Source organism: Pelophylax lessonae (assembly GCF_965119305.1).
Source record: "Pelophylax lessonae genome assembly, chromosome: 5".
In the NCBI taxonomy this organism is placed as follows: domain Eukaryota; kingdom Metazoa; phylum Chordata; class Amphibia; order Anura; family Ranidae; genus Pelophylax; species Pelophylax lessonae.
Genome location: NC_138772.1, coordinates 370,780,582 through 370,801,000, shown reverse-complemented (window position 1 = coordinate 370,801,000; position 20,419 = coordinate 370,780,582). Strand labels below are relative to the sequence as shown.

At 44.0% G+C, this 20,419-nt stretch overlaps 1 protein-coding gene across 1 annotated transcript in view; it reads right to left on the bottom strand.

The window, feature by feature from the left end:
• The window catches only part of RTTN (rotatin), a 423,025-nt gene extending 412,766 nt beyond the window's left edge, over positions 1 to 10,259 (bottom strand). The window contains exons 1-3 of the mRNA XM_082257758.1: positions 10,157 to 10,259; positions 5,553 to 5,627; positions 2,712 to 2,899 (exon numbers count right to left, since the gene is read on the bottom strand). Of these exons, the coding sequence (XP_082113884.1) occupies positions 2,712 to 2,899; positions 5,553 to 5,583 (219 nt within the window). The 5' untranslated portion in view covers positions 5,584 to 5,627; positions 10,157 to 10,259. The remainder of the gene's footprint in view (positions 1 to 2,711; positions 2,900 to 5,552; positions 5,628 to 10,156) is intronic.
• Between the last annotated feature and the right edge of the window lie 10,160 nt (positions 10,260 to 20,419).

Genomic DNA, 20,419 nt, shown 5'->3' with positions numbered 1-20,419 from the left:
CATGACGTCTATTGTCTATTTATGCAACACCTTTATTTTTCACACCTTGTAATAGATTTGCTTGGCTAAACAACATAAATACGTTTTCTGGCACTTATCTTTTTCAAATTATGTCATGCTAGTTTAATTATTAATTGTTTTAAATCAAATTAACCGTATCTCACAAAAGTGAGTACACCCCTCTCGTTTTTGTAAATATTTTATCTTTTCATGTGACAACACTGAAGAAATGAAATTTTGCTACAATGTAAAGTAGTGAGTGTACAGCTTGTATAACAGTGTCAATTTGCTGTCCCCTCAAAATAACTCAACACACAGACAATAATGTCTAAACCACTGGCAACAAAAGTGAGTACACACCTAAGTTAAAATGTCCAAACTGGGCCCTAAGTGTCAATATTGTGTGTGGCCACCATTATTTCCCATCACTGCCATAACCCTCTTGGGCATGGAGTTCACCAGAGCTTCACAGGTTGCCACTGGAGCCCTCTTCCACTCCTCCATAATGACATCACAGAGCTGGTGGATGTTAGAGACTTTGCGCTCCTTCACTTTCCATTTGAGGATGCCCCACAGATGCTCAATAGGGTTTAGGTCTGGAGACATGCTTGGTCAGTCCATCACCTTTACCCTCAGCTTCTTTAGGCAAGGCGGTGGTCGTCTTGGAGGTGTGTTTGGAGTCGTTATGTTGGAATACTGCCTTGCGGCCCAGTCTCCGAAGGGAGGGGATCATGCTCTGCTTCAGTATGTCACAGTAAATGTTGGCATTCATGGTTCCCTCAATGAACTGTAGCTCCCCAGTGCTGGCAGCACTCATGCAGCCCCAGACCATGACAATCCCACCACCATGCTTGACTGTAGGCAAGACACACTTGTCTTTGTCCTCCTCACCTGGTTGCCGCCACACACGCTTGACACTATCTGAACCAAATACATTTATTTTGGTATCATCAGATCACAGGACATGGTTCCAGTTATCCATGTCCATAGTCTGCTTGTCTTCAGCAAACTGTTTGCAGGTTTTCTTGTGCATCATCTTTGGAAGAGACTTCCTTCTGGGACACCAGTCATGCAGACCAATTTGATGCAGTGTGAGGCGTATGGTCTGAGCACTGACAGGCTGACCCCCCCCCCCCACCTCTTCAACCTCTGCAGCAATGCTGTCAGCACTCATATACCCATTTCCCAAAGACAACCTCTGGATATATTGCTGAGCATATGCACTCAACTTCTTTTGTCGACCATGGCAAGGCCTGTCCTGTTAAACCACTGTATGCTCTTGGTTGGCCACCATGCTGCAGCACAGTTTCAGGGTCTTGGCAATCATTTTATAGCCTAGGCCATCTTTACGTAGAGCAACAATTCTTTTTTTCAGATCCTCAGAGAGCTCTTTGCCATGAGGTGCCATGTTGAACTTCCAGTGACCAGTATGAGAAAGTGAGAGCGATAACACCAAATTTAACAAACCTGCTCCCCATTCACACCTGAGACCTTGTAATACTAATGAGTTACATGACACCGTGGAGGCAAAATGGCTATTTGGGCCCAATTTGGAGATTTTCACGTAGGGGTGTACTGTACTCACTTTTGTTGCCAGTGGTTTAGACATTAATGGCTGTGTGTTGAGTTATTTTGAGGGGACAGCAAATTTACACTGTTATACAAGCTGTACACTCACTACTTTACATTGTAGCAAAGTGTCATTTCTTCAGTGTTGTCACATGAAAAGATATAACAATATATTTACAAAAAATGTGAGGGGCGTACTCACTTTTGTGAGATACTGTATATGTTATAGGAATCTGCATCAAAAGTAAAGCATTTCAAAAGACAGTCTACTCACTGAAGTGAGTTTCAGGGCTTCCTGCCTGCTTTATTGCTCAAAACAGAGATTAATATTATTCCAACGCAAAAGGGATACATCAAGCTAAACACAACAGGCAACAAGTAATTTCTAGCCTCCTGGCAATCATTTACAGACATCTCTGCTATCCAAGCCAGACAAGGTTTCTCCCACCCCAGCTATAGACCTGGATAGGTTCTCTTAGTAAAGCAGCCCATTTTTTTGTTCAACCAACGTGTTGAACATTGAATGTGTGGTTGAGGGAATCTTCCCCACTGAGCTATTGTATACTGACAGCGGGGAAACCTCCCCACTGTCAGAATACACTGATCAGCGCCAGCGGTGCTGATCAAGCTGAGAAAGTCGGACAGACTGGTTGGTTGTCAAATCAGTAAATCGACTTCTGTACAGCAAGCCTGCCCTTACATGGGTCAAAATTCAGCTGGTCTCTGCTGAACCGGCCACATTTCCCTTCATGTATGGCTTTAGACCTCCAGTCTAGGCACGGACATGCCTGAACCCCACTCCTAGTGTGTTCTACTGACATGCTGCTTTCACAGCACCTCCTAACACAGGACCGAGGTCAGTGTTGTCGCTTCCATTTTTTGAATCAAACACATCTGGTCCCAGTTGGACTACTCAAATAGGCTACCTGTTCTAGACTGTCAGGCCCCATTTACACGCCAAAAGTAGCCCTCCCAGTGTCAGTTGTTACATCTACATTGGCTTTGACCATGCTTTCATTAATTAGATTATATATATAATTTTTTTTTTTTTTTTTTTTTATTACACACACACACACACACACACACACAGTATATACTCCTACAATGCAATAAAATTGTAAGTACAATAGCAGATTACATACCTTGATTAACTTTTGTAGAAGCAGGAGAACTTCTTCCTTCATTGGAACGGTAGGGAAATTAAACCATTCGAGAAGATGCACAAATAAAGACTTCTCTTGGACTAGGTCCACATCAGCTATAAGATTATGGTCCAGTTTACATAGTATGTTCTTAAGAGCTCTCTCTCGAATCTCTACAAGTTGGTGACCTAAAATGTAATAGCAATTTATTTATGTCGACATAATAATGGTAACAGTTTACATAACTTACATTTTAGGCCCCTTTCACACTAGTGCGACTTGTCCCGCGATTTTGGACCGCAAAATCGCATGACAAGTCGTTTTCCATTATTTTCAATGAGCCCCATTCATATCAGTGCGTTTTAAAGTCGCACCGACTTCAAAGTAGTTCCTGCACTACTTTGCCATTTGATTGCATTTGAGCCATGGCCATTGCTTTCAAAATCACGTCAAAAATTGCGGCAAAGTCGCGTTGCATAAGTGTAAAAGGGGCCTAAAAGAGGAACCCACAAATTGCCATTCTATAAAAACAGAACATAACCCCACTGGGAAATGGGTGACAGATTGCATCATCTGCCAGTCTTGCTGATCACAGCCAAGAAGGTCTTACTCCCCTGTCTAGTTTTAGTAACACAGTGGATGTGAACAGTACAATAACAGGAAAAAAATTGAGGAGGTCCTAAACTGCATATTTGATAACCTCCAAATAATCCAATGCATGATTCCCATAGTACATATTCCTGTAAAAATGGCTGTGCATATAAGTGGGTGCTGAAGTAACCACTGGCAGGAACCCTGAATAGACAGAGCAAGAAAATGTCACCAGCACACCATGGATCTCCAGAACGTTCGTTGTCACATGCCTGATGAAGGGGTCCTGCGAGGCTCTGAAATGTTGCCATCTGCTGTAACGATGTGACCACTGAATAACGCTTTGGACCCATTCCGGAGATCCATGGCGTGCTGGTGACGACATTCTCTTGCCTTGATAATCTCCAAACACAAAATGAATAATTACTGTATTTTCTGGCGTATAAGACTACTTTTGAACCTCAAAAAAATCCCCCAAAAATGGGGGGGGTCGTCTTATACGTTGAGTATAATATCTCCAAGGTAACCTAAGTATAAGTATTACCGGTAGATGTAATCTCTCAAGACGCTGGCTGTGTGGGAATCCTGTACCGGTATACCGTATGTACCGTAGCTTTGGCTACATACAGTGTACCGCACTGAACCAATCAGGGAGAGCGATGTATTCTATTATTGAATGCAAAGCCTGCTCGGATTGGCGGAGTAACATCAGCCCGCCTCTCTGACTCTGCCAATCCGAGCAGGCTTTGCATTCAATAATAGAAAACATCGCTCACTGTGATTGGCTCAGTGCGGTACACTGTATGTAGCCGAAGCTACGGTACATACGGTATACCGGTACAGGATTCCCACACAGCCAGCATCTTGAGATTACATCTACTGGTAATACTTATATTTAGGGTACCTTGGAGATATTATGAGAGATGACATGTATTACAGTACTAGGGTACCTTGGAAATCTATGAGAAATCTGATGTTTTTCAATGCGGTTGCCTTGCTTCGGAAGAGGGGTAGTCTTATATGGCGAGTAAAGCCCAAAACCTATGTTTTAACCTGAAAATTAGGGGGGTCGTCTTATACGCCGGAAAATACGGTACCCATTTTAATTACAGTAAGTCACCTATACATGAACCTTTGAGTCGCGAACTTTCAAAGATGCTTTTTTTTTTTTAGTTCAACCCAGCGGACTGAATGAAAATAAAACTGAGATCACCGTACCAACGGGGGTGGGGGCTCCCCCCGCCAGAACACACTGATCAGTGCTCGCAGCCTGTTTGTAAGCACTGATCTTTGTGGGACTTACAAACAAGTTCACGGAACTCGTTCGTAAGCAGGGGACTTGCTGTAGTTACACTAGACTTCAGTAGCACATCTGGTGGAAGTGCACAATTCTGGATAAAATGAGAGTTCATCCCTTTAATCTAAAAGAACGAAATGATACAATGTTTCTCTTTATCTCTCAGCGCTGAGCAAAGTTGTGATATACTTTGCCGCTGTTTTTTGTTTTTTTTTCTCTTCTTTGACAGCTCTGAGCAGAGAACGGCTCTGCACTGTTACATGAATCGTGGAAATGCCGGATAAGGATCGTGAGGGGGGTAGAATCAAGATCGAGGTTCAAGCTTCAAAATCTGGAGTTATGTCCCATCAAACAGGCATCTCCTTGCATCTCCTACATTGTTGGGACAGCTGTGAGTGGAGGGGTGACGACCTGTCTGACCTCAAGCTAGGCTTAGAAGTCATATAGGAATATAAGACAATGTACTACATGTACATTGTCCCCTGGGGGACAGAATGTTGGAAACAAATTGAAGGGAGAGCTCTTCAATAAAAACACCACTGAATGGGTTAAACGGACAGAGAAGCTGGATAAGAATAGAGCTCAGTTTGATCAATCGGTAGAATTGGAACTCGGAGATAATGGATAATTGTATGCACATTATTAAACTGGCTTTGAACTTTTGCTTGTCTATAAAGCTAAAACAGCACTTGTTTGTACAGACAGCCGACATCTGGCCACTCCATCTGGGTACCAATTCTGCATCTGCGGATATCCACCCCTTGTCCTATAAATGACACTGTGAACTCTGTCAGGTTGGCACTATCCTCCTAAATTCTCTCATTTTTTCGGTTTAGTCACCCCAATAATAAGATTCTAATTTAAAAAGACCTGAGTACCTAAGAATAACCGAAAAAAAAAAAAAAAAGTTTAATCAAACTAAAATGAAGAATAAGCCATATTTAAAGCATTACCAAGCTTGTTCACCAGTGAAGAGAGGTCCATTGTAGCGTATCACTTCCCTGCTAGCTCCTCGGTTTTGACACCTCCTGCGAAATAAAAACCGTATAATTACAAAAGTAACAAATCAGGACCAGTCTTATCAGCACTGTGCTGTGGACTTTTCTTCATTAAAGCTGAACACAAGTCAGGTATAAAAGACACAATTAACCACTTGACCTCCAGGAGATTTACCCCCCCCCCCCCCTTCGAGGCCATTTTTTTTGCGATACTCACTGTGACTCTAAAGGCCCGTACACACGTACGGATCGTCGTCATACAAACGTCGGCGGACGAAAGATCTGCCGATTGTACGCGTGTTAGTATGGTGCCTCCGACAGATGTCTGCACACAATCTGCGGACAAGAGTCTTTCTTGCAAACATGAAAATTTTTGTCTGCGGACACCAGAACGGACGATTGTTCGCCTGTCAGTACAGAAATCAGCCGACAGACCGCAGATTTGCAAGACTGGGCATGCTCAGAAAATAAAAAACACAGGGAAAGTTAACCATTACATGACATCACTTCTGCAGTCAGCTGAAGTCTGCGGACAAAATTCTTGTGCTGTCCTTGTGCTGTCTTTGCACTTTTCAACAGACACCGACATCCCGGGGAGAAAAGACGAACGTTTGTATGACGACGATCTGTACGTGTGTACGGGGCTTAACTGACAATTGCATGGCCATGCAAAACTGTACCCAAATAAAATTTGTCTTTTTTTTCCCCACAAATAGAACTTTCTTTTGGTGGTATTTGATGACGTCTGCATTTTTTATTTTTTGCGCTATAAACAAAAAAAAAAAAAAAAAGAAAAAAAAAAGGGCCGACAATTGTTTACTTTCTGTAATAAAACATTTTATTTATTTTTTTATTATTAGATATGTTTCTTCATAAATTTAGGCCAATATGTATTCTGCTACATATTGGCCTAGTCACCTTCCTCTGGATCAACTGCGGGTATAGGATTGTGTATATGGGATTGTATGGTTGGGTTTACTTTACTGTTTTTTTTTTTTTCTATTGATTGAGCCAGATGGACTGGTGTCTTTTTTCATCCTGACTAACTATGTAACTATATTTTTTGGTTAAGCGTATTTTGATTGGTTTACGCAAACGTTATAGTGTCTACAGACTAAGCTATAATTATGGAATTTTTACTTACTTATTTTCATACAAGTAATGATGGCATGGAGTGACATAGCAGGAGTGCGATATTGGAGGCGAATAATTGGACACTCACTGGCACTTTTGACACTATGCGGGAACCAGTGCTAAAAATATGCACTGTCACTGTAATGACACTGGCTGGGAAGGGGTTAAACATCTAGGGCGCTCAAAGGGTTAACTGTGTGCCTAGCCAGTGTTTGCTATGGGGTTGATTTACTAAAAGGTAAATAGTCTGTGCACTGTAAGTGCACCCACAAGTGCAGTTGCGCTAAATCTGAGGGGAACATGCAAGGAAAACTAAAAAAATGCATTTTTGCTTGCACATGATTGGATGCAACTGCACTTGCATAGTACTTGAAGCGCCAATGGACATTGAGTGGCCGACACCTGCAGATTAATGTTCACAGCAAAAGCGGCCCGCTGACTGCATGCACCGCCTGCAGTCAGAGTTTCAGAATCACATATACACACACATTATATATATATGCGATCAGGCACACAGCTGCCGCCATGTAGCAGTAAAACTCCTAAGGGGCAGACAGCAAGTGGTTAAAAATGTTCAGTATTTATTAATAAATAATTATATGTATGCTGTGAATACAACTAGTGAAAATACCGATATTTGAATTACAGAACACAGTAGTGGCGTAGGGTCTGGCATGGCAGCATAGCCCAAGGGCATCTAGTGGAAGACACGCCATCTGATAAACATGGGGTTGCAAGATGGCAGCAGCGCTTGGAGTTCTTCAAGACAGCGAAGATCTGACTTACAGAGTTCTACGTAAGTATTTACCTTCCTATTTAAATAGGATCTTCACCCTCACCCCACCTCTGAGTGTTCATTATGTCCAGAATAATTGAATATCCTGCCCAATGGAATGAGTAAGTGTCTAGACACACCAAAATGCGTAAAACGTGGCTCAGGCACAATTTTTTAACTCTTCTTTTTCCTCCCCTGCAGCAAAGGTGCCCAGAAGGGGGGGGGGGGGGGGGGGTAACATCCTGGGTGCATGAGGCCTTCTCTATCCAGATGGTATATTCATATTGAATCACAATCCAACTAAACTACATGTAAAAAGGTGTAGCTTTTGTAGCAATTTGCATTTTGTTAGTATTCAATTACACTTTACAAGAAATCTCAGGGTACGGTTATTTTTCATCTGGAAATATCACAGAAGCTTATCTGAGAGCGGCATAGTGTTAACACTTGAAAGTTTAGGAAAATGACATTTATAATCCGTGACACATTGTGACTTCTCTACCAGCAATCACGCCGTTTTCCCCGTCTCTTTGCATTGTTTTTTTATGAAACTATAAGAAAGGGCATTTCAGGGCAAATACGGTCCAGGCGCCAATATTCTCTTCACCCAGATTATAACATAAGCAGGCACGCTCAGATCATCTCAGCATACACATTTTGTATGGTCACTGATGGCCACAGGCAGCAGGTACTTACCTTAAAGTACCTTTAGAATTACATTTGCCGTGCAATTAAGGGGCCCCAGTAGTTTACAAATCATGATGCAAATTGAACAGTTACTCTTCCTTTAAGTTAAAACCCTGTGGGCCAACCATGGTTTCGGATCTGCCCTGCGTATATGCTAGGATGGTACATTGAGTGTGCTCCCTTTATAACAGTAACAAGAATGGATCTGCTGTATTGCTCATTCACAAATCTGCACATGCACAATGTGCTCCCTCCCCCATCACACAGGCACTGGGCTTAGCACTTCAGTGACAGGGGGAGGGACAGCACTTGTCAATGTGCAGACCTGTGGGTGAGGCGGCAGAGGAGAGAGGGCCGTGCGGATCTGTGGGCGAGGGGGGAAAAATTGTGCATGTGCAGATCTGCGACAGTGCAGACAAGGGAGAGTGCACTGTGCCGATCTGCGGACAGGGGAGAGCGCAGCGTGCCGGTCTGCGGACGGGGGAGAGCGCAGCATGCCGGTCTGCGGACGGGGGAGAGCGCAGCGTGCCGGTCTGCGGACGGGGGAGAGCGCAGCATGCCGATCTGCGGACGGGGGAGAGCGCAGCATGCCGATCTGCGGACGGGGGAGAGCGCAGCATGCCGATCTGCGGACGGGGGAGAGCGCAGCATGCCGATCTGCGGACGGGGGAGAGCGCAGCGTGCCGATCTGCGGACAGGGGAGAGCGCAGCGTGCCGATCTGCGGACAGGGGAGAGCGCAGCGTGCCGATCTGTGGGCGAGGGGGAAAAAATTGTGCATGTGCAGATCTGTGGCAGCGCCAACCTGTCGTCAGTGGAAAAAGCACCGTGCGGATCTGCGGACAAGGGGGAGCGCACCGAGCGGACCTGCCCACAAAGAAGAATGCAATGCAATACAGCAGCTCCACCCTTGTTTCTGTGATGAAGGGGTGCACTCAATATACCATCTGTCATAACTTAGAATGGTGCCAATTTCTCTTTTTCGGTTCTCTTTTAAACTGAGAAAATAGAGCAGATCCAACTCCTAATTAAGAAAGAGGACGCATGCTTGTTTGTTATGTAGGAGTAGGGATGAGCTCAGGAATGTTGGGATCCTGGTCAGAACCCACCTGAGCTATCCTGCCAGGAAGCTTTCACTGCAAACTGCCAATCGTAAGCTGCTGAAACATTCCCTGTGCCGCATGTATACAAGGGGCGTATATACATGCAGCAGTGGGACAGGGAATGTCTTGGCTGCTTATGATTGGCTGTATGCAGTGACAGCTTCCTGGCAGGATAGCTCAGGTGGGTTCAGACCAGGATCCCAACATTCCTAAGCAGATCCCTGAATAGGAGCAACTGCTCTGATGTGTATGCCTTGTCTACAGCAGCTACAGCTTCCTGTACCGTTACCATGGCAGCACACTTTGCTACCTCCCAGGTATATCAGAGATAACTGCCATTTCATTCTATTTTTACCTTTGATTCATCAGAGCACTGAGGATCTCCTCCAACCTCTCTGACCCAATTCCTCTCTACATGACCTTGCTCCAATGTAGGGCTCACAGCATTCAAATGGACCAGAATGTGGCTGTATGATGAGTGCCAGCACTGCCTGTATGATGAGTGCCAGCACTGCCACCAAGGATGCATGGGACAGGGTGACCACAGAGCAGCACTGCTGCTAGACAGTTGTCACCCCATTACAGGAAATGCATGAACAAGGCCAGCCCTGGCAGGATCACCTGCTCTTCTTTTGTTGTAGATTTTAAATGACAAATGTGAAATGACATGAATCCGTCTCAGCTTATAGGGGACTCTACAGTGTGTGGAGGAACCACATGTCTCAGCATGCCTACTACATTCAGAACCAGATGAGCTGGGAAGTTGAATGCTGTCTGCCCATAGCATACAATGGTGGAGAGAAGTACGGACAATCGGCGATGGTCCTAGCAGGGGGCACCCACCCACCCGCACATCACATACCTGTCAGGTGTACGATGTGATCGCACTGTTATAGATGATAATCACTGCTTCCATCTATTCTATCCATCCAACAATACTACACTTCCCGGCTGCTCTCCGCTCCGCCCATCCTATCCTCCAACACCAATCACTAAACACTGCACGTGCAGCCAATCACCATGTTTATCGCTCTGTCTGTTTCCAGCAATGTGCATGAGAGAAGGGCGGGGATTGGCGGAGAGCGGCCGTGTGACGGTTATAGGATGTGTTCTGCTGGAGGGAAAGCGGGAGGGAAAGTTGGAATTGCTGTCCCCATGTGTTCTGTATACACACTTACACAGGCGGGTGTGAGCTAGGGATGCCACCTCATCCCTTTAAACCAGGACACATGAATTACACAGCGTCTGAGGCTAATATAATACACATAATTACCACCTTATCAGCCACAGAACCTGTGTAATTATTATGTGTCCTGGTTTAAAGGGGTGAGGTGGCAACCTTAACTGAGGGCTATGGGGGTGCGCACAGCCCATGCACCGTCTGGAGTCACCAGTGTGTATATTCTCACAATGGAGGGTGTAAGTAAGTGTCTAGGGGCCATTCTGTCCTCTTCAATACCCCCTTCCTGCCCAGGACAATTTTCAGCTTTTAGCGCTGTCGCACTTTGAATGACAATTGCGCGGTCATGCTACACTGTACCCATATAAAATGTTTATCATTTTCTTCACACAAATAGACCTTTCTTTTGATAGTATATAATCACCACTGGGTTTTTTTTATTTTTTGCTAAATAAACGGAAAAAAAAGACCAAAAATTTTGAAAACAAAAAAGTTTTCTTTGTTTCTGTTATAAAAATTTGCAAGTAAATAATCATTCTTCATAAATTTAGCCCAACGTGTTTTCTGCTACATTTCTTTGGTGAAAATAACCTAAATCAGAGCAGGGCTTTTTTTTCTCAGAGAATAGGTGCAGGAACCCCTTGTCTCTACCCCTGCCGACCTTCGAGCATCGTTCCTTGGTTCCAACCCCCATCCACCTCCCAGTACTGCCCCTTTCAGAGAATATAGAACCAAGTAACATAACATTTGTAGTATAAAGTCATTTGTATGGAATTTGGTAATGATAACAAGAAAAGCAGTAAAATAGATCCCTCCAGGATCAATGGACCCCCTGCAACCCCCACCCCCCCCCCCCCTTCAGCAGCCAGCATCAATAGGCTCTCCAGATCCCTCCCAGCAACAATAGACCCCCCCCCCCCCACAGAAACAACAGACCTCCCCTAAGGCAAAAAAAGATCCCCTCCAATGACAATAGATCCCCAGCAGCCAGCATCAATAGATCCTGTAGCACACTCCAGCACCCCTTGCATACTTGCCAACTGTCTCTTTTTTCCTGGGACAGTCCCTGCAAATAGGAGCCTGTCCCAGGTAATTTATATTGTCCCTGGAAGCGCCTGTTAATTGGGCTGCCCATAAATGTTACGCAGAAGTAGTGCAGCTGAATGGGAGAATTATTCCAACTCTGCTACTGTGGCCTTAAAGGGGAGTTCCGGGCACGAAAACGTTTTTTCAATAAACATACCCCCGGGACAGTCAGGGCTAGTACATTCCACAATGGCTAGCCTCTGATCTGTCCCGGTTCGCACTTACCTGCAAGAAGAAATACTCACTTATAAAATTTCTTCTACAGCGTTGCCATCTCTGTTGTGGGCAGCTGAAGCCGGCGCGATCCTCTTCCGCGTCCTCTTCCGTGTCTTCTTCTCCCAGAATGCGCCTGCACCGGCCCCTCTCATCACTTCCGGTGCGACGCCGCATTCCTCCACAGCTTCTGGGCATGGCCAGAAGCTGTTTAGCAGGGAATGCGGCGTCGCCCCGGAAGTGACGAGCGGGGCTGGTGCCGTCGCATTGATTCCTGGGAGCGATGACGTTTGCCATTACATACATTCAGTGCTGGAGGTGCTGGAACTGCATTCCCCCGCGTCCCCGCTGAAAAAAAGCCCCGAATCAGAGTATATTATTTAGTAGTGATCGACCGATATCGATTTTTCGTTGCCGATACTGATATTTTGGCCATTGCATATCGGTATCGGCTGATATGGGCCGATATTTTGAAAATTTTAAATTTTGCATAATAAACACAATTTTCAACACAAATCTGTTACTGAACATGTTAATGTTTGTTTATTAGCCACATGACCTCCGAGATTGTCATTGTATGCCGGACGGAGCGGTATCACCCGGTATCACTTACGGCACGTGGGTGAGAGATTCCGATCTGCCAGCAGATCTGCTAATGTGGAATTGCTTAAATCTTTAATTTGTACATATGTGAGTGGCATTTCAATAACATTTGTAAACGGAATTATGCTATGTGACATCATTTTACCCTTACGTGAGCAATATTTGGAATATCGGCCAGTTCCAGGGCCGATACAGATATATCGGCAAATATCAATATCGGCCCTCGATATATCGGCCTTGTCCTATTATTTAGTCTGCAGGAAGGTTATGGAGCCCATAAACAATGGTATATATAGGTGCATCTCATAAAATTAGAATATCAATAAAAAGTTGGTTGGGATGGATGGGACCGGAGTCTCACAAGAACGTAATCAGCATGATGTGCAGATCATCGGGTCAGTTTAGGCACAAGCAGAGACATGGTCAGCAAACAGACAGGGATCGGTCCAGGCAACAGGCAGAAAAGTGGTTAGTAAACAGGCCAGGGTTAGTATGTGCCGTAGTTGTGATTCTTTGCTTCACAGCTGTGGCAGGAATTATACCCCCTGTATTCGCACCGATTGTGACCCATTCTATTGAATAGGGTTGCTGCAGGGTCCAAGGGGTTAAACCAGGTAGCGAAAAGGCAAGACAATGCCTCCTCCCTGCCTGTCAAGTGCTCTCTGAAGAGCATTCTGAATATGGATAGCTTTTATGTGAACAAGACATGTAAAACAAGTCTTTATGGTGACACTTTGACTTCTGTAATGGTGATCAGGGACAATGCAATCAGTATTGTGGTAATCAGGGACACTGTAAGGAGGCCTCTTTCAGACGGCCGGGTTGGTGCAGCCGCCTGATTCCGCTGCTGATCGCATAATCCCCTTAATACCAGGAGCAAGAATACTGAAGATTCTTGCCGCTGGAATCCGCCGGCCACACCAACCTAGAAGTGTGAAAGGGCCTAACTGGTGTGGCTGTGATCAGGGATACTGCTACTGGTGCAGCAGTGATTAGGTAAACTGAGTTGGTGGTGGTGATTAGGGACAAAAAAATAAAACAAAATTTAGGGAAAAAACAAATGTTTTCATTTTTATTTTTATTTTCTTTCAATTTGTATTATTTTTTTACATACTGTCTGCCGAGTTGTGCAGTGTCACTCCAGGCAAGCGATCTGTTGTTTGTTTGGTTTTTTTTTTTTTTTTTTCTTGTTTGTTTTTGTTTTTTTGCTTGTTTAATCACTGTAAGAGCCGGTTCACATAGGGGCGACCCGACTTGCCGGGGCGACCTGTGAAGTCGCGGTGCACAGCGCACACTGCGACCTCGGAGCGACATGCACGGACTTCATATAATTGAAGTCAATGCAGGTCGCTCCAGGTCGCCCCAAGGTAGTACAGGACCCTTTTTCTAAGTCGGAGCGACTTGTGTCGCTCCTATTAGAACGGGTCCTGTGCTAATCTATGGCAGGTGACCCACGGCGACTTGTCAGGCGACCAGGTCGCCTGACAAGTTTCCCCAGAGTGAACCGGCACTAACAGCAATTATTTTAACTGTCATGAATGACTTTCATTCTCGACTCTTGTTCTACTCTTGTTCAGTATTGTGATGTAGTGATTGCTCACAACTAGTACAGGGGCTTCTGTGATTGGCCCTGTACACCATGTGATCACGGTGACCAATCACACCATCTTTATAGTAAATAATCATGAATGACTACTGCCATTCATGGAAATTCTATATAATGTGATCACTGTGATTGGTCACAGAGATCACGTTACCTGGGATAATCAGAACATCCCGATACCAATCCCTAATTTCGATGTGTCTGGTGGACACAGCGGTAGCAGATCCCGCCACTGCATGCCTGGGAGGACGTCATATGACATCTACCCAGAATAGGAAAGCTCCTGTCCGGCCTATAGTAAAAAGTGGACTTTTTAAAAAAAAAAATGTTACCTTTTTGTTTCTTGTTCAGACGTTTAGTATGACCCTTGCCTCAATTCTTTCCTAGGAGAGAATGGCATCCAGTTTCTTCCTGCAGCCTCCTGAGATACAGACATCAGGGGGCTTGTTGGACCAGAAAGAAACAGGCTATTCCCAATGACAAAGAAAATGGTAGTGCAAGATGATATGTGCAGTAGAAGAATGGAAAGAGAAAAGGACAGCACAGGATTGATGGGTATTAATGAGTAATACACCGATGGGTATTCACAGACACTAGCTTCCCATCATGTCCGCTACCCTTGTGCTTGGCTGTGAAGCCATCAGCGTCCTGAACAATCAGTTAGAGAAGGGGATGGGTTAGCGCTGGCAAATATGCCAATCTGCTACACTGCATACAGAGACAGACACTTTTCCTATCTCTGTACGCCAAGTTAGAGATGGTCTCAATTACCTTCAGTTTTGTTAGCTATGAACAGGATTTAATTCTTTAATGATGCTTTAATATTAAGATCTACCAGCAATGGGTCATTAGGGATTTATTTAATTGATGCTTTAATATCATGATCTACCAGCAATGTGTCATTAGGGATTTATTGAATTCCCCTTGAGTGTCTTTTAACATTGTAGAAATTTAAAATTGGAAAACAATAACACAAAAAGAAATCCTGGTAAAAAATTAATTAGAAAAATCTTAGAAATTTTGTGGAAAATAGAAAGTCATGAACAATCTCCTTTAACCTGTAATGGGAGACATACAGATGCAGTCATTTCTGACCTCCTTGTAAAAATTTTAGTTGCCTGTCATGCTGATCCAATAGCTTGAGTACTTTCTCAGTCACTGACCCCCAACAACTATAGGACTGGGTTCACACTGCTGAGCGGAGCAGCTCACAGCAGGGGTCTGGTGCGTCCCTGAATGGAATGGTAGGAAGGAGTCAGATGAATTATACTTACCAGAGCCATTAAGCAAATAAATAATAAATAAAAAATAAAAACACAACAGACATTTGGCTTGGAATTAAAAAAGGCCGCGGCCGTTTATTACTGGTTTACAACAACATTAATAAATATATATAAATACATTAAAACACAACAGTCATAAACAACTCGGGTTGAATAAATAAATAACTTAATCAATATTATCCATCAATCAAAATATAAGCACTGTCCCCCTCTGCAAAGCAGAGGTGACCTAACCACATAATAATTGTGGCTGCGACAAACCAAAGGGGAGGGAGGGAGGGGAACGCTTGATGAGGGATTTGAAGAAAGATTGAGCCCTCTACCTGAGGCTGCTGTATAAATAGCCCCCCAAAGCCCATTCTGGCGGGCTTTCTAGGCGGGCTAAAAAAGCGGGAATGCACCCCATTCGTTCTTAAAATAGTGGTCTTGGCAAAACTACCTAGATACAGGACCAAGTTTGCCTAGATACTTAAAAAGTGTAACGTTCATGCGTTTTTGTTAATGGATGGATTTTCAGCTGCAGAATTATCACACTCAGTAGCCTTGTAGAGATACTGTTGAATAAACCTATCTAACTCTCAGGACTTCATCACGGTGTACAGTCTGTTATGCAATATACATATACTCAATCAGATGTTTTAGTGGAGGGATAGAACATATGAGAATGTATAGATGAGAGACAGGTTGTATGGTGATTACTAGGAGTAATATTAGGAGAGTTGCAGGTGATGGTAAAGCAGATAGGTGCTGATGTCTAGTATAGTGCAGATGGTAAGAGGACACAGATGGAGTATACTTAGACAGAGTAACCTAGTGCAAGGATAGTTGAAGGTAGTCCCAAGAGCTAACAGTCTATGTAGATGGTATGGAATAGATAGATAGATAGTCCTGGTAATTGCAGTAGATGACAGTAGGAGATTGGTTAGTAAGGAATCCCCTGTGGGGTACTTATCACTTAGATAGGTTAGTAGTAACAATGTCCATAGATAGAGAGGTAATCCCGTAGCGAGATACGGATCAGCGGCGAGGTTCCGGCGTCAGTTCAGCAAAGGAAATGTCAGCAGCTCCGACTTCACAGGAGAAGGTGCGGTGAACATGTGGTTTGAACGAGCGATGAGTGAGAGAAAGCCGGCGATTGAAATAGCCGCTCATAGCGGCGCTCGGCAATGATGTCATCCGGTCTTAAAGGTATATGCGTCTCTTGTTACACAAGATGGGATGCAATTAGCAAAGGAGAAATATGGAACAAGGGTACCAGAGGTACCAGAACATTACAGTACCCCCCCCCCCCTTAAGGCCGGCTCCGGAAGGCCTCTAGAACTGTTTTTTCTGGATATTTCGAGTGGAAATTGCGAATCAGTCTAGGGGCATGTATATCGGAGGTATCCAGCCAGGTGTCATCTTGGGGCCCATAGTTCTTCCATCGTACAAGATACTGGAGTCTTCTTCTATTGAAACGGGAATCCGAAATTTCTTTTATCTCAACTTCTTCTCCACCTTCCACTTGTACAGGAGGTGGAGGTGAGATAGTAGGCCTTATTCCTTGGTTAGGAACATGGGGCTTCAGTAGAGACACATGGAAGATAGGATGTATCTTGAGGTCTGCTGGTAATGTGAGTTGTACTGCAGCTTTTCCAATAAGCTTCTCTATTGGGAAAGGTCCCAGAAATAGAGGTCCAAGTTTTTTACTAGGGATTTTTAATCTCAGATTTTTTGTAGAAAGCCAAACAAGATCCCCAATGGCATATTGGGGAGAGGGTTTCCTACGGAGGTCGTAGTACCTCTTTTGTTGGCTATGAGCATGTGATATGGTATTGTTGAGTAATCCCAGAGAATCCTTTATCTGGGCAAGATAATCAGATGCCACTGGATTACTTGATGGCAAGATACGTGGTGGAAGGAGTGTGGTATGAAACCCGTAATTTAGGTAAAATGGACTTTGTTTAGTAGTGCTATGAGTCGCGTTGTTATAGGCGAATTCCGCCAGCTGGAAGAGATCTGCCCAATCGCCCTGTAGATACGAAGTATAGCAATGCAGATACTGTTCAATGCATTGGTTAACTCTCTCTGTCTGTCCGTTGGTCTGAGGGTGGTATGGAGAAGTAAGTTTACGCTCTATTCATAGTATCTGACATAGAGCTAGCCAAAACTTTGAGATGAATTGTGAACCACGGTCAGACAGCAGTGTTTTTGGAATACCATGTAACTTAAAGACATGTTTCACAAGTAATTCCGCTGTTTGTTTGGACGAAGGTAGTCTTCGGATAGGAGTAAAATGTGCCATCTTGGTCAGATGGTCCACTGATACCAAGATGGTGTTGAATTCTTTGGAAGGTGGTAGTTCCACTATGAAGTCTAAGGATACCACTTCCCACGGAACCTGGGGTATCGGTAAACTACAAAGTAACCCCGATGGTTTCGTGTTGTCGATTTTAGACCTTGCACAGATATCACAAAATGAAACAAACTTTTTTACGGTTGTCTTCATGTCTGGCCACCAAAACTGCCTAGTAAGTAGATTTAAAGTTTTAGTCATACCCATATGTCCTGCCATAGGTACATCATGCGACAATTCCAAGATCTTGGTTCGCATAGTAGGGGGTATGTATAATCTATCGTTGTAATAGAGGAAGCCTTCTGCGTCAGTAGTTAGTTGTGGTGGAGGTGAGTCCAGTCCTATGCTGTGCAAAATCTCTTCCTTCAGGGAGCGAATGACACCGATAATACGTTCAAGTGGTATTATAGGAACTGAGGGAACCTCGGTAGAATCTTTCTCGGCTAGTCGTGAAAGTGCATCCGCTTTTTTATTTTTGTCTGCGGGCGTATAAGTCACTAAAAAATTAAACCTCAGAAAGAATAACGACCACCGAACCTGCCGGTGGGAAAGAGTTCTATTAGTCTGAAGGTATTGAAGGTTTTTGTGATCAGTATATATCAGGATTGGCAATTGAGTGCCCTCAAGTAGATGTCGCCAATTCTCTAATGCCAGTTTTATGGCTAATAACTCCTTCTCTCCTACTGGGTAGTTCACCTCGGGGCTGCTTAATGACTTTGAGAAGAAAGCAACTGGGTGAAGAGGTGAGGTGTTTGTTGGTCGTTGTGAGAGAACTGCTCCTACTGCCATATTTGATGCATCTACCTCCAAGATGTATTGAAGGGATGGGTCTGGATTGCATAGTATGGGGGCAGTAGTGAAGCTTGATTTCAGCAGACAGAATGCTCCATCTGCTTCTTTTGACCAATTAAATGGTTTCTTCGTGCTTGTGAGTTGTGTGAGAGGTTTCACAATCGCAGAGAAGTTCTTAATGAATTTCCTATAGTAGTTAGAGAATCCTAGGAACCTTTGCAATGCTTTGCGAGTGGTTGGCACAGGCCAATCTAGAATGCAGGATATTTTGCTCATGTCCATCTTGATTCCATTTTTTGATATAATATATCCAAGGAATAGTACTTCCTCTTTATGAAACAAACATTTTTTTGATTTAACATATAAGTTATGTGCAAGTAGTCTTGACAACACAAGTCTCACATGTTTTATGTGCTCAGGTAAAGAATGAGAATAGATAAGTATATCGTCCAAATATACTACAACACAAACGTCAAGCAAGTCTCTGAATATCTCATTTATAAACCGTTGGAAGGCTGCGGGAGCATTACATAGCCCAAATGGCATTACAAGGTACTCAAACAGTCCGTATCTGGTTCTGAATGCCGTCTTCCATTCATCCCCTTTACGGATTCGAATTAAATTGTATGCCCCTTTTAGGTCCAATTTTGAAAAGAGAGAAGCTCCACGCACCTGTTCGATAAGTTCAGGAATAAGAGGTAAAGGATAACGATCCTTTATTGTAATGGCATTTAATTGTCTGAAATCAATGATAGGCCTAAGGCTAGAATCCTTATTGCGGACAAAGAAGAGTCCAGCAGCAGTGGAGGAAGTAGAAGGTCGGATGAATCCTTTTGCCAAGTTCTCATCCAGATACTCCTTAAGATGAGAGAGTTCATCCTGTGAGAGAGGATAAACATGTCCGAAGGGCAACTTGCTATTAAGGAGTAGATCGATACAACAATCATAGTCCCTATGAGGAGGTAGCATTTGAGCGTTTTTTTCAAGGAAAACCTCCGATAAGTCCTGATAACACTTGGGTATAATCTCATCCGACACTACAGACAGGATCCTATCATATGTGGGGAGATTACACGTCGTTTCACAATAGTGAGAAGAGAACGATAGCGTTCTTGTTTTCCAATCGATGATTGGTTGATGTATGTGTAACCAGGGAAGTCCCAAAATGATTGGGAAATGTGGTGATGTTAACACATCAAAGGTGGTGGTCTCCACATGAGACTCGTCAGCAGTTACAAGGAGTGCCTGTGTCTGACTGGTGATAGGACCAGAGGATAGGGGGGTACCGTTAATAAAACTAACGGAGACAGGTTTGGGTTTTGAAACAATAGGTATTTTATTAAGGGAGACAAAACAAATGTCAATGTAGTTTCCACAAGATCCTGTGTCGATCATAGCCTTGGTGGTGATCCTAGTTTGGTCCCACTGCAATGTTAAATGAACAAAAAGATAAGGATTAGAAAAGGAAGTTGTGAGTCCGCCTAGCAAGACATTTGAACACTCACCCTCTTTTCTGCGGACAAGGGGACAGCCGCTTATCTAATGATTCGGGGATGCGCAGTACATGCAGAGATGTTCGGTCTTCCTTCTGGCACGTTCAGAAAGGGTCAGAGGTGGGCGTATCATTCCTACCTCCATAGGAGTAGGGTCAGCAGGCAACATCCGAGAAGGACTGGAAAATGGTGAGCCCATCTTCTCAGCCTTTCTTTCTCGTAGTCGTCTGTCAATATTGATACTGGTCTGTATCAGTCCCTCCAGAGTGCCAGGTAAATCCGCTCGGGCGAGCTCGTCTTTAACGGCCTCAGATAGGCCGAGTCTAAACTGCGTTCTCAAAGATGTGTCGTTCCACCCTGAATCAGGGGACCATCTTTTAAAATTTGCCACGAAATCTTCAACGGGTCTCCTTCCTTGTTTCAAGGCCCGTAACTGGGTATCAGCGGTACTCTGCTTATTGGGGTCTTCATATAAACTAGCGAGTTGTGCTAGGAATAGAGGGTAAGAATTAAGGAGTGGATCATCCTTTTCAAAGA